The sequence below is a fragment of the Meriones unguiculatus genome, chromosome 4 (genome assembly GCF_030254825.1).
Source record: "Meriones unguiculatus strain TT.TT164.6M chromosome 4, Bangor_MerUng_6.1, whole genome shotgun sequence".
NCBI classification, from domain to species: Eukaryota; Metazoa; Chordata; class Mammalia; order Rodentia; family Muridae; genus Meriones; species Meriones unguiculatus.
The window spans coordinates 32536422-32549174 of NC_083352.1; the positions used below are offsets into that span (position 1 = coordinate 32536422).

Genomic DNA, 12753 nt, shown 5'->3' on the forward strand with positions numbered 1-12753 from the left:
CTGTGGGCATGCCTCTGGGGGATCGGCTTGATTGCCTAAATGTGAGCAGCGCTGTCTGGTAGTGACTCAGCCACAAGGACATAGAAGAAAGCAGCTTTTGAGTTTGCATGTTGCTGGCTTGGCCCTCATTCTCGAGGGGGAGTTTATCTGCTGCTGGTTATTCTGTCCGATGTTAGACTCGGCTTCTACGTGCTTCCAGTGTGGGCTGATGACACACACTGGGCTCTCCAGGAGTCCCGTTGGCCTTTGGCACCAGACTGGAACTGCGGAAGCACCCAGCCTTGCCAGTTGACCAATGACTAGTTCTTAGCCTCTCTCCATCAGCCATTGCTTGCTGGACTACTCTAAACTCACCATGTCAGCCAACTGAGTGAATCCTCCTTTATCATATAACCATGTCAGCTCTGTTCCGTTAGAGGACCCTAATATACAAAGTGTCCTAAGTTCTCTAAAGGCCTGGCGCTCCTAAGTATATAATTCATCAGTGGCAATGGGTGTACCCATCGTCATAGCAACCTATCCCCTTTTACATACAACAGTCTCACTTCGACTGGCACTGTTATGATGCCTCTCTGTTGGGGCATAAAGCAGAAATATCACATCTCAGTAGAAAAATATGTTCCTACTTTTATAGCAGAGGCTTTTATTACCTGAGATCTTCTGGTAAGTTCAGATGCATGAATGGAAGATGGAGCAACGCATTACTAACAGGATTTCCTGAGTCATCCCTGCCTGCTGAGCAGGTGTCATAGGATGACCTTTGCCAAGATGTGCTGTGTGTACTGGGCTGGGCCTATTAACAACTGAGAGTTTCTTGCATTCCTTAAAAAAAAAAAAAAAAAAAAGCCACTTCCTGTACTTCTGGTACCTGCAAAATGGGAAGAGTTCATTTCTAAGGTACCTGCTACCATTCTGACCCCCGCATGATAGATGGGCTGTATTCCCCCAAACAGGGCTACACTGAAAATGTAGGTAGGGAGAACTCCTTAGTGGCCTGGGAGAGAGACGTTATTCCTCGTGGTGGGCAGGAGACCAATCATGAACCCGGTGACTTCCAGAAGCCATGAGGATGAACTCAAGCTGGTTCCATTCATGACAAACAGTGCTGAGTTGTCATGGGCCTGGTCTACATTCTTGTCACTGTCATCGACCGAGGCTGCCGAATTATGGGGGTCTTTATTGTGACTGCAACTCAAGTCCACTACAGTGAACCTTCCATCCGCCCATGGCTTAGACTGCAGTGGCGGCTCCCAGTTTGTCAGTGCAGTTGGCATCTGCACCTTTGTCTCGGGAATTTAGGGTTGGCAGGACATTACCGACGTAAAGTCTTGAACGGTACTTTTATATCAGATTTGCCATCTGAGCTGCCACACGTGCCTCCATGAGGGGGGATGCCCACAAGGAGAAATGTTCCAATCATCCTCGTGAGGCCCCTTATTCTAGGAGGGGGCCCTGACCCTAACCCTAGCCCTAACGCTGACTCTGACCAGCCTGCCAAGCAGCAGCATGGGAGTGAGACCCTCGTGAGCATCCAGTCCCAGCTCAGCCACATGTTAACTCCAAAAAGCTGGACTACATGACCAACCTGACCATGACACTAAGTTTGAAGGAGTTTGCTTCAAAGTCAATGGGTGGAATTTAAGAAACACAGGAGCTCTACAAGGAGAGCAACAGAACCAAAAATCTGAGCCCAGGGGTCTTTTCTGAGACTGAAATTCCAACCAAGGACCAGGCATGGAGATAACCTAGAACCCCTGCACAGAAGTAGCCCAAGGTAACTCAAGTCTCCAAGTGGGTTTCCTAGTAAGGGGAACAGGGTCTGTTTCTGACATGAACTTAGTGGCTGTCTCTTCGATCACCTCCCCCTGGGAGGTGTAGCCTTGCCAGGCCACAGAGGAAGACAATGCAGCCAGTCCTGATGAGACCTGATAGGCTAGAGTCAGACGGAAGGAGAGGAGGACCTCCTTTTCAGTGGACTGGAGGAGGGGCATGGGAGGAGAAGAGGGGGGGCAGATTTAGGAGGGGACAAGGGAGGGAGATACAGCTTTGATAAAGTGACTAAATTGTAATAAATAAAAAATAAAAACCTAAAAAAAAAAAAAAGAAAGAAACACTCATATCTGAAAATCGATAGTTCTACTTTGTGTGTGTGTATGTGTCTTTGGCCATTATGTTTCTCTTAAAAATGATTAGCACATCTTCATTATACACATTAATGAGCTTTTTTGTTCAAGCATATAATGCACTTGACTGTATCTGCCATCCATTACTCACTCCTGTCTCCCCTTGCTAGTCCCCATTCTCTTCCAAGGTCTTTTCCCAGTCTCATGTCAGACATGTTCATTGTCTAGGTTCTACACATGAGAGAAAATGATATTTGTCTTTCTGGGTCTGGCTTGTTTCACTTAATATGATAATCTCCAGTCCCATCCATCATTTCTGCAAATGAGATAATTTCATTCTTCATTACGGCCGATTAAAACTCCACTGTGTATAAAAAAGGAACACACACACACACTCCTACTTCTCCTGACAAAGTGAAGGAGTATCTATATATTCCCTTAAACACTCAAGAAGCAGTTAATCTCTAGGAAACAAAACACCAAACTAAGCCAAATCGCCGCACTCCAAACAAAAAGCCAAGCAGGTAATAGCGGCCTCTATGCTCCCTATTATCCAAGGCCGGTCTAGTTTGAATGAGACATTTCTTCAAGGAGTGTTGAGTCAAAACCGGGTGGAGGAGAGACAGGCAGTACACTGGGTGGCTGGCAGCTAGGAGCAAAGTACAGCCAACAGCCAGGGTCACTTAGGCTGCTGACAAATCCTGCCAGCTTGGTTCCTGTCCTGGCTAGCAGGTCCTGAGTTTCAGGGCCAGCCCAAGTCTGACAGTACACGTAAGGGCACGCCCCTGAAGACACAGCTAGGAGTAGGCTCAAATGCCGATTATGGTTTCTTTCCAACAGTGTTTGCGGTTTTCTAATTCAGTCAATCCTATCAACAACGCAGTTATTTTATCACATTCTAATTCTTAGAAAGATAAGGAATTCGGCTAGACGTGGTGGCACAGGCTGGTAATCCCAGCAGAGGCAGAGGTGCACAGATCTCTGCGAGTTTGAAGCCAGTTAGGTCTACAAAGCAAGTCCAGGACAGCCAGGGCCACACAGAGAAACCTTGTCCCAAAATGAAACAAAATAAAGCAAAAAGATATGGAATTCTACTAGATCATATGGTGCCAATGACATTAATTGAGATATCTGACTGTCCTGTCCAGGCTGGGTGGTGCATTAAGACATTGCCTTTAGAATAATTAAAAATTTCCATTAGGCAAGTGAAGATCCACAGACTACTGAAATGTGAACCTGATTTGTTACAGTTTTTCAAAAACTAAATGCTGCTTTATATGCATTTCATAAAAAAAAAATGTGTTCTAGAAGGCAGCAATGAATCAGCTGGAAAATAATTAATAATCTGGAAAATAAAATGCAACTCCATCCTTTAGTGAGTTTCCCGATATTGTACAGCTCTGCATTTCAATTTCCTAGACAATACTCTCCTGCATGTGTGTGCACGCGCACAGGCAGGCAGGCAGACACACACACACACACACACACACACAGAGAGGCATGCATGCGAGCAAGGTGCTGAATCCACCAGCTGGAAGAAGACATACCAGCTTCTCCATCTTCATTAGCTTCATATCCTGCTGATGTAGTTTCTCATTCTTGATCTCCAACACAGCTTTCAGGCTTTCTAGTTCCTGCTCCAGATACATGACCTGAGGTGTTTTCTGGAAATAAAAACAAAAAACAAAAACAAAAAAACACCATACACACACCAAGATAATGTCTCTGACTTATTTCACATATACTATCCAGTCTCGACTTCTTTATGTACTGAATCTCTTATTAGGCTTACAGAAAGCAGTAAGCTACTTACTTGTTTTTTGTTTGTTTGTTTCGCCTTTTTTTTTTTTTAACATGGGGTCATGCTTTGAAACCTAGTCTTGACTTGATATTTACAGTAATCCTCTTGCCTCGGATTCCCATTGCTGGGATTATTATAAGCAAACGCTGTTACAGCCAGCTAAATGTATGTGTTTTTGTTTTTTTTCCCTTTGTCCTTTTTTTTTTTTTTTTTTGAGAAAAGGTCTCATTCTATAGCCCAGGCTGACTTAGGATTCTGCAGCCACGTTTGGCCTTTAATGTGTGGCCATCCTCTTGTCATAGGCTCCCAAGTGCCAGAATTATAGCAATGAGTCACTATGCCTGGCCTAACTTCTTACCGCAGTTTCAAATAAGTAAAAATGAAGAATTAAGATCATTTTAACCTCTAAGGCTTTGGTCATAATATTGAAAACAAACTTTCTTTTTTTTTTTTTTTCCCATGGACACTCATGATACCACCACTGCGGAGCATCCCACTAACCCCACCCCTTGTTTGACTGATGGAAATTCAACCAAACTATTCAACAATTTGATACCAATCAGCTATATCTATATCTATCTAGAGGTATATGTATGTATATATAGATATGTACACATACACACATAGAGAAGACCTATTGGCCAGATGTTCAATGAAAGTTTCTCAGACAAAATTCAGTGCTTTAGATTATCAGAACTACCTCCTGGATCAAAAACTACCTTCCCTTCCAGAGGAATGCTGAGGGAGAAATGCGGGGTGGGGGAGCTTGAATTTTATTTTTCTCTCACTCTTCCAACTCTTTACTTTGAACAAAAAGGAAACGAGTTCTGTGGGTCAAATAATCTGCTTTGTAACAGCCAGTAGAGGACCCAGACGGGTCAAAACAAGAGGCCATACACGTATCTTTAATTCCAGACTCTTCAAAAATAAGAATCCAAGTGGTCCTTTTAAATAGGGTTTTTTTGGAGACCGTAAGATAAATCCCCTCATAATCACTTGAGGAGAATCACATAACTTCCTGTCAACTTCTAGAAATTACTTTTATGCGTTATCAGTGTTCGCCTACAAATATGTATGTTACCCATCCGTTTAAAAAAAAAACAAAACAAAACCAGAAACAACAACAAAACAAGTGATGTTTTGCAGCCACAGGATGAACCAGGCTAAGTGAAAGAATAATTATGAACGGCTACACATCCCATGGTTCTAGAGGATGTTCCAAGCAAGCAGATCCACGGGAAGTAGGACGGTGGCTTGCTCAGGGCAGGAGTCTTTCGGGGGCTGGAGGGTACCTGTTGGTGAGTACAGGTCTCTCCCAGGGAGATAACAACAGTCTGGAATTCAGATACTGGTGACTAATACAGAGAGTACCAAAGTACCAAACATACTATAATAGTAAAGTTTACAGCTCTGGAACCACATCACAGTAAGGAGGCTTGTTTTGTTGTTGTAAAAATATTCCCAGTTTTACATTTTTCCCAAGTTTCCCATAGGTGTGTGCTTAGACCTCTAGATTTGAATCTCTGTGTCATTTTTGGAGATATGTAAAAAAAAAAAAAAAAGTCAGTGAATAAATTGTTTTATTCAGTTACAATAAAAACACTGCAAGCATGAAGAAGACTCTAGGCCTTGGTTATTTCCAGAGCTGCTGAAGAATTAATCGCCTGGAAATGGCAGCTGAGCAGAAGGAAAATCCAGAATGTACCACTTACTGCACTCACCTTCTCTCTTGATATTCGCTTTTGTTCCTCGGACCTCAACTTCTCATTTAAAGCATCGTTTTCACTCTTCAGGTCATTGATTTGTTTCTGAAACACAAACAGTAACACGTGGGGCATCAGATACCAGAGAAGGCTCAAGGGCACAGAGAGGCACTCTCCAAGCCACCTGACAGGGCCGGGTGGAGCCGCTCACCTCCAGGGATTCCTGCTTCTCACTAAGCAGGTTCTCCAGTGACTTCTTTTCCATCTCATGGCTCTTCTTGATTTCTGGAAAGAAGGGAGTTTTGCTCTTTGTGAGTGTGTGTTTTTAAGGTACTCACATCCTATGAGATCATGACTCCACAGTCCCACGTATACAGACAAAAGAGCTGATGGAGTGCGGCTCACGTTACTTTCCATTCATAAGATGCAACTCTGTAAGTTAAGCCGCATCTTCTCAGAATAGATTTGCTACGTAGGTAAGTGAATTCTGGTTCAATGACCAGAAAACGCTGAGAGAGGCCAAAGAAACCTTTAAAAACAAAAATCTCAGAATGAAAAGTAGGGTCTCAGAAGACAGGTTTCTGATTCCTGGTCTGTGGGCCCTGTCTTCCTTTTCATTTGCTCTTCTTGGGGAAAAAAAAAAAGTCTAAAATTAAGCCCTGTAGTAGTAGGAAGAAGACAATGTTTACTAAGTGTGTATCTAAGGCGGCCACTTCCGTCTGCCACCACCTCTGGGTCCACACAGCTCAGTGTCTCCTGAGAAGTCCCTCAGAAATGTCACACAGCCGTTTCAACCACACACAACCCTGCTACTCTGTGAACCGCAGTGGACTCATGGTGGACATCCCACTGCACTGCTGACTTTGTCCTGGAAGAGACGGCCTCTTGTTCTTTCCTTTTGACTTCAAACTTTTCAGTGACGGTGAGGTCACCAAAGAATATCCTGCCCTTGTCCATCAAATGGCACTTGTTCTTTCCTACAGCCATGGTGTGCAAGAGTGCTTAAGTGTGGATTCCTTACAACACAACGCTAGAAACGGACACCTTGACCTTCCCAGGAGCCACAGCAGCAGCTACCACTGACCACCACCATAAAAAGGCTTTAAGAATCTGTTTCCTAAAGGCCTGGCATGTATAGCTACCCATTATTTGCATCCTTAAGGGAAAAGGGCACCCACTAACAACAAACAATGCACAAAGAAAACAAGAGGACTGCCAGTTGAATGTCATGGGGTTATTCTGTGAAAGGGAGAGTCATGGATCATTTCCATCTTAGTAAATAATTATCATGCATCTCCACAAAGTAGCAAAAGGCATCCCCTTGCCTGAAAGGGCGGTTTCATAGGTCTTCTTCAGCAGCTCGACTTTCTCTGAGTGGCTAGCTTCGATCTCCAGCTTAGTGGCTTCATGGGCAGCATTTAAGTTGTCAAACTGTAAGGAACGGAACAATAAACTACCAGCAAAAATAAAAGTGCCAACCAAGCCAGATGAAGGAACACCCGCTAAGGACTTCTTTCATTTGCTTGTGCCCATCTCTAACACGTGTGCACAACAAACCCGCTCCGGCCCGGCCCCTCCCACAACTCCAATCCATCCTCCCCAGGAACAAAGATGGCCCGGGCTCTGCAGGGTTCACTGATGGTAACAGCCGAGTCCATCTCAAGGCACAGGGCTGCACTTCACGGGTCCGTCTCAGCCTGTACCTGTCACACTGACAACCCTACTCTCAGCCTTTGGCACATGTCTGGCATAGGTTATGAGTACACTAAATAAAACCGCAAGTGAAACAGAGCACAGGAAATTCTGTCATCATTGTTGTTGCTGTTGTTTTGAGACAGGGTGTCTCTGTGTAGCCCTGGCTGTCCTGGAACTAGCTCTGTAGAACAGGCTGGCTTCGAACTCAGAGATTTGCCTGCCTCTGTCTCCCTGAGTGCTGGGATTGATTAATGGCCTGTGCCACCATGCCTGGCAGGAAATTCACAGTTTTTTATACTAATGGGGGGAAAGTGAGTTATTAAGGAATTTATTTAAAAAAAAAATGGTTTAGTGGCTGAACACCAGGATGCTTCCAAGGGAATTGGTTTTGCAATATTTCTATCCTTTAAACAAACAAACAAACAAACAAACAAACAAACAAACAAAAAAACGGTCCTACTTAGGGTTGGCCAGAGCTTTGGACATGCTTTTGCAAGTTCCTGCTGCACCTCTGAGCTATAGCTCTAGAGCTCCTTTACTTTTCACTTTTGAGACAGTCTCACTAAGTTGCCTCAGCCTCTCCAAGTAGCTAGCTGGTAAGATCACAAAGTTTTTATCCATATGTTTATTCATTTGTACTGGGAATTCAATGCAGAGACTCAGAAACCTTTGTGTCGCTGAGGACACAATTGGCCCTGTTTTCAGTTCTTATTTTGAGTCAGGGACTCACTAAGTTACCAGTGTTGGCCCAGAACTTTCTCTGCAGCCAAGGCAGGGCTCAACTATGATCCGTCTGCTCCAGCTTTCCAAGTGTTGGGGTTTGGGGTGGGTACCACTGTGCCTGGCTACCTTTCCCTTCTTTCACCCAACACTGCTTCATCATCATCATCCTCATCATCATAAGAAACCCATCCCCAAAGCTTTCCCCAATTAAATTAAAAGGCAAGGGATGGCTCATTAAGAATGCAGACAGCACCTATTCCTCAAGCAGATGGCCACGCCAGAACAGCCGAGTCACAAACCTGCTCTTGCAGCTGAGTTTTGTACTTGTCTGCCTCCTCGATGTAAATGTTCCGCAGCTTCTCACACTCCGACGTGTAGAATTCCTTCAGCTGGTTCTCCAATTCCGTCCGGTCCGCCTGATGTTGCTGGTTTAGTTTCTGGACAAACCCTTCATAGGCTGTTTGTAAGTCATTCCTGGCCTTTTCTAGCTTCTCACAGGTACTTGAAGCAGCAACTAAAAAGGACATCAAGGAAAGGGGAAAGCCTTTACATTTGTTCAGTGTCTGCGACAAACATTTACACACCATTGATGACCCTGGAGGCATAGGAGTGACACCAGTTCACCTGACCTGTGACCAGTGCTGCAGTTCAAGTAAGAACTGTCCGTCAAAGGCCCATCTGCTAGAGGCCCACAATGCCACTGGAGTGTGGTGGACCTTAGGGATGCTGTCCCTTCCTCACTTTAATTTCCCAGCCACGAGGCAGATGGTTTCCTCAACCATGTGATCTAACGTGCTGCGACGTGTACCTGTCCACGGGCACAAAGGATTGTGGTCTCCAGATTCTGGGCTGAGACCTCCAAGTCTGTGAACCAAGGTACGTCTTCTCTCATTTCTCTCGCATGCAATGCTATTTGATTACAGCTGCCACACCTCCCGTCTCTGAAAGCCCCCTTCTTCCATGCACTACTTGCCCTTTTACCTGGCTTAATTCCCTTAGCACAGTGTCCTCAAGGTTCATCCACACCACAGCGTGTGCTGGGACCTAAGACTCCACTAACTGCACATATCACATCCTGATCCACTGATGGCTCTTTCTGTCTCTGACCACACTAAACAATGGCTGCCGTGGACACAGGGACACCAATAGCTGCATGATCCCTGATGTCTTAAATGACAATTCCATTTCTCCATATCCTCACCAAAAAACATGCTAATTAGAAAAAAAAAAATACAAGAAGAAGTGTATAGGAAGGTTTGGAGGGAAGAAAGGAGGAAATGATGAAGTTATATTAATCTCATTTTATAAAAAGAAAAATATATAGACTATCCATCTTAGTGCACGTGAAAGGATAATCATGATTTTGATTTGCTCGATGGATTAGGTAGAGTTGGAAATGCATTGATAAAATTCTAGTATAAAGACTGAAAACATTACTCCCACACGATCCGTATGTAATAGCACATAGTACATCCAACAGAAGAGCCTCTAGTCCCAGCACTGCGGAGGCTGAAGCAGGAGGATTTATTTGAATTTGAGGCTAGCCTAGGCTACATAGCAAGACTATCTCAAAACAGAAAATACTACCATAAACAGACAAACCAATCTACAAAGCAGAAATACTTGAAGGGAAGAGCCAAAATGTCAGATGAAGACAGATGATAGGAGCCATCACGAAAAATAACTGTGATTAAATACTATTAAGCTTTTTTCCCTTTAAAATAATTTATTAAACTACAATGAATGACTTTCTTAATTGCTAACAAGCACACTCTTACTTACAGTGTTTATTAAAAGAAAAGAAGGTTCAAGACACACAGCAGTACTCTAACTAGCAAACACAATATTGGCTTCTGCCAACTGACTTAGCATCACGTAAAAATGAGAATGACGGATGCCTTCCCATAAGGTCTTGTGTGACTCAGACGTTTATGTGGGAAAAGTCTGTAAAAATCAATGGGGGGATCAGTTTCTAGCAAGAGAAATGCTGGTTTTAGAATTTTACACGTTAGCGAATATGAACAAACACTTCCAGCCTCATCTGGAAACTCACACCAGACAGGAACATCTCATATACAAAAAGCCTCGATACAAAGGGGTCTCTGGGCAGACTGGTGTCTCAGCAAACACTGTCACTCAGGAATAAACTGAAGGAGCCTGCATCTACTTCAGGCACAAAGGGCTTCCGAGTGCAGGCTAACTCTGGCCACACCTGCCTGAGTGTCACACATCTGCATATACTCAAACTACTGTCGCTCTGAAGGTAGAATTACAACACGTCAGTGTTTAAGATCAAATGGGGTACACAGAAATCCTCTCCCATTAACCAGCTGAGAGGGCTGTTTGCTTAAATAGTGTGCAGCTTTGCCGGCTACTGGGAGCTTGGTGAAGAGGGAACAGATGGGAGGGGAGAACTGGAAAAGAGAAAGGGCGGGAGAGCAGGTGGGGGAGTGGATGGCTTTCTGCTGTTACTTCCAACAACCCGAAGGGCAGGCCAGGCCCCAGAGAGTGACATCAGCCTGCAGCTGTGCAAGGGACCTTCCGCTGTTTACAGTGCTCTGTGCAACAGCTGGGCTGTACTTCTCATTCACACAAAAAGCTTTAGTTCAGGTCAACTAGCCTGGGCTCTGAAGGAAGCTGTGATTTGGTGGACACCTCCTGATTTTTTTTTTTAATTTTTATTTTTTTAGCAGACTGCACATAAAATGCTGTTAAGGGCTCTCACCATGTCCACTGGTACATGCTACATGGCTGTGGTAGGGGACTAAGAACTTCACCCCACAATTTTAGGCTGTGGAGGGGTTACAGGACCATCTGTACTAGCTCCTGCCCATTCTCAGTCTGCCGTCTTGCTTCTTTGCCCAAAGCCCACTGCTTTCAGTACATCTTGACAACCAACAAAGCCCAAACTAAAACAGAAAGTCATCCAGGAGTAAGAATAAGTGACCCTGGGGTTTCCCCATGCTGCTAGGTGTACTCAGTTTAATGAAGTTACCACGTGAATAGAAAATTCTACACACACACCCCCGCCCCAAGACAGGGTCTCACTATGTAGCTCTGGCTGTCCTTGAACTCACACAGATCTGCTCCCACACCTGCCTCTGGCATACTGGAATTAAAGGCGTGCACCGCCTCTCTCAGCTTAGAAAATTTACCACTTAGTCTTTGTTTTTAAACAGTTTTCAGACTTAAAAAAGAAAGACACAGACTTATTTCAAAATTTATCTCTAAAGTGTAAGTCATGTTAAAGACAGAAATTGACACTTTTACTCAAGAGTTGTACCAGCTTCGAGAATATTAGGCCAGGCCAGACCAGGAAAACTGGGGAGCCCTGCCCTGCCTGTCTAAACCACAGCTATTTGAGCAAGGAAAAGTCAAGGCACAAGAAGTAAAGAAAGGCAGGTTTTGTTTCTCAAACAATCACTGTACAGTCCAATCTGACCTTGGGAAAACAGAATCATATTACTCTCAGGCCCTTTGGCAGTTACCCCTAACAGACAGGAAGTGAAGCCACTACTTAACTAGTCCCCAGGGATTTTTCTAAGGGTGGGCAGTCGTGCCGATTATTTCCATCTCATAGATACAGACTTCCCTTTGCTGGCTCATGAAAGTTCTGGTTAGGGAGGAAAACATCACACAGCCGTGGTCTGAAAAATGTCAATGTTCCTGCAAATGATACAGAGCTGCCTTCTCTTTTATACGTGAGTAGCATGCCTTATAGGGGACAGCTAGCAGCATTTCCAGTGCTTGGGACCATAAGCACCTTCGTAGAAGAAAGCCAGAGTCCTGGCTGCAGCGTGTCAGCACCCTCGTCATCTACCGAGTGATTTGGAAGGGTCGCTCACATTTCCTCATGTCTGAAAGAGGGGCAGCATTGCTACTTTGCCTGCGGAGTCAAACATGGCAACATGTGGGAAGAGTCTGGTCCTGTGTGCAACCATTTGAATGTGTGATATGTTACTGAAGTTATCACCAGAGGAATCAGACCTGACTGTATATTCCTTGGAAACACGCTTGAAATGCAAAACAGAATATAATGGTTATTGAGTTTGATCTCTAACACTTACTTACCCTCCCCACACACTACACACACACACACACACACATACACACGCACACACGAGTTTAAAAAAAACATTTGTCTAGGATTAAAAATGATAACTATGAAGCCAAGTGATGGTAGTGCATGACTTTAATCCCAGCACCCGGGGGGCGGGGGGCAGAGACAGGCGGATCTCTGTGAATTTGAGGCCAGCATGGTCTACAAAGAGAGTTCCAGGACAGCCAGGGTTACACAGAGAAACCCTGTCTCAAAAACAACAAAAAAAATTATGATAAAAATGCACACACACATAGTAGGACATTCCAGGAGTCTCCCTTTAAAATCTACCGACTACTATTGGCCTTTATATTCCAGACAACTGAACTTCCCTGCCTTTTCAGATTTGTTCTTATATAAACAGACCTAAAGTCTGATGAAGAACAAAGAAAAGTGAGGCAGATTTTGGACCATGTAAGAGATAGTGATAGAAAGGGACAAACAGGAAAATGGGAGGACTCTGTTCTCCCAACTGTGTGACACTTTCCTGGTATGCTTCTGGGGGGGGGGTCATATTTGGAGACTCTTCAGGGCTCCCCTCCTCTGCGTTACTTAGACGGGAAATGATGGGGGCCACTTGTGTCCACCTTGCCTTGCCTGTCTTGGGTC

The 12753-nt window shown here is 44.4% G+C and overlaps 1 protein-coding gene across 7 annotated transcripts in view; it reads right to left on the bottom strand.

Annotated features, from left to right (window-relative positions):
• The window catches only part of Mtus1 (microtubule associated scaffold protein 1), a 144504-nt gene that overhangs the window by 4307 nt on the left and 127444 nt on the right, over positions 1-12753 (bottom strand). For 6 of the 7 annotated variants that reach the window (XM_060381641.1, XM_060381638.1, XM_060381639.1 and 3 more), the window contains 5 exons: positions 8345-8559; positions 6953-7058; positions 5839-5912; positions 5637-5732; positions 3671-3787 (listed from right to left, as the gene is read on the bottom strand). In XM_060381641.1, the coding sequence (XP_060237624.1) occupies positions 3671-3787; positions 5637-5732; positions 5839-5912; positions 6953-7058; positions 8345-8559 (608 nt within the window). The remainder of the gene's footprint in view (positions 1-3670; positions 3788-5636; positions 5733-5838; positions 5913-6952; positions 7059-8344; positions 8560-12753) is intronic. The other variant, XM_060381640.1, reaches the window with a different exon arrangement.